At 36.9% G+C, this 1954-nt stretch overlaps 1 protein-coding gene across 1 annotated transcript in view; it reads left to right on the top strand.

The window, feature by feature from the left end:
- The window catches only part of METTL25 (methyltransferase like 25), a 182104-nt gene that overhangs the window by 68672 nt on the left and 111478 nt on the right, over positions 1-1954 (top strand). The window contains exon 4 of the mRNA XM_006871821.1: positions 1149-1748. Coding sequence (XP_006871883.1) covers positions 1149-1748 — 600 coding nt within the window. The remainder of the gene's footprint in view (positions 1-1148; positions 1749-1954) is intronic.

Below are 1954 nucleotides of genomic sequence, written 5' to 3'. Positions count from 1 at the left end.
GGCCCCAGGGTTGGATTTTCGTCCATGTGGTCACAGGGCCACAGCTTCTCAGTGCTTGCATATGCTGTCGCCAGCAGTAATCTGTGATATCTGCTTTATCTCCTGGTAGCTAAGATCAGAGAGAGTGTGCCATATGGGTGGCTGGTGTGAGAAACTATTGAAAAGTGGAAAAGTGGGGACTGAATCCATTTCCACATTCTGGGGATTGAATTCATGCTGATTATTATCCATAAAGTCATCTATGAACTTCATTCTTACATATTCCATTTTATACTTTGGTGTGGTTCTGTAGGATAAACACTGGACTGTAAGGTTGGTTTGAACCAGCCACTCCTCGGAAACGCATAACAGAGTCGCTATGAGTCAGAACTGACTTTATGGCAAGTAACAAAAACAACAACAGTTGTTCTTTATGGAGCCCTGGTGGCATAGTGGGCTACACATTGGGCTGCTAACCAGAAGGCAAGCAATTTGAATCCACCAGCTGCTGCATGGGAGAAAAATGAGGCAGGCAGTCTGCTTCCATAAAGATTTACAGCCACTTAAATCACATACAGGGACACGATGAGTCAGAATCTACTCAATGGCAATGGGTTTTGGAAATTGCTACTATATTGTATATGTTTTAATTGTTCATTGCTAGTCTACCAACCTTTTATCCTGACACACTGCTAGATTTATTAAGTAGTTCTGTTACCATTTTCTTACTTACCAAGTGATTTTCTGCAGATGTAATCATGTCATCTGCAAACAGAATCATTATGTATCTTCCCTTCCATATTAGTATTAAGAAATATGGGGCTGTCTGCTCCTGTAAAGATTTATAATCTCGGAAGTCCTGTATCTTGCAATGAGTTGGAATCTACTCATTGCCCGTGGATTTGTTCTGTTTTTCCCCCCAATATTTATACTTTTTAATCCTTTTTCTTGGCTTGCTATAGTGGTTAGAACCTCCAGTAAAATGTTGAAGAAATATGTTTAGAGTGATTATTTTTTCATAGGATTCAAAATACTAACTAAAAAACAAGCACAACAGATTGTATATATTATGCAACCTATGTATTTACTTGTTCTTTGAAAAAAATACAGAATGTTTTATTTCACCATTTTACAATCTTTTTAATTCTTTTTATTTTTCATAACTTTAGGTAATTGACCTGGGTTCTGGTAAAGGCTACCTAAGCTCATTTTTGTGCATGAAGTATGGCTTAAAAGTTTATGGAATTGATTCCTCAAGCATCAATACACATGGAGCAGAGGAAAGAAATAGGAAACTGAAGAAGCATTGGAGAGTTCATCATACTCGGTCAAAATTAGATGTCAATGGACCGGCGTTAAAAATATCAAAAGAAAGAAAAGTACAAGATGAAACTGAATATAAGGCAAATACTGAGGAAGCGTATAACAACATTGGTATAAATCAAGAAGAGATGCTTCCTTTGGATTTTTTGACAGGTTTTTCAGACCCAGAAATTTCTAAAAGCAAAAAACAAATGAAAAATCTGCATGTTATCCCACAGCCAGAAGAAAATTTGTGTTTTGAAAATGTTTTTCCTTTTGTAGACTTTTGGCCTATTAATGCTGTAGAGCCTACTACTTCATCCCAAATATCCAACAGAAATATTTCAGAAGCAAACAAAGAACGAAGAAAAATGGCATCAAAGTCATGTGAATCAAGTATATATTCACCTTTAACGTCTTTTATCACTGCCGATTCGGAACTACGTGACATTATTAAGGATCTGGAGGTGATTTCACTTTTGAATTCCTTAATTTGATTTGCAAAAATGTTCTAAGACATAAGATTAAGCTTTAATGATATATACAGGACTTTCAAGGCTATGGTGCTGTAGGATCAGCACTGGACTGTGAACCAAAAGGTCAGTAGTTCAAATCCATCATCTGCTCCTTGGAAACCCTATATGGGGTTGTTATGAGTCAGAGCTGAGTTGAC

The sequence above is a fragment of the Chrysochloris asiatica genome, unplaced genomic scaffold, assembly GCF_000296735.1.
Source record: "Chrysochloris asiatica unplaced genomic scaffold, ChrAsi1.0 scaffold00175, whole genome shotgun sequence".
Lineage (NCBI taxonomy): Eukaryota > Metazoa > Chordata > Mammalia > Afrosoricida > Chrysochloridae > Chrysochloris > Chrysochloris asiatica.
This window is presented reverse-complemented; position numbering and strand designations above follow the sequence as displayed.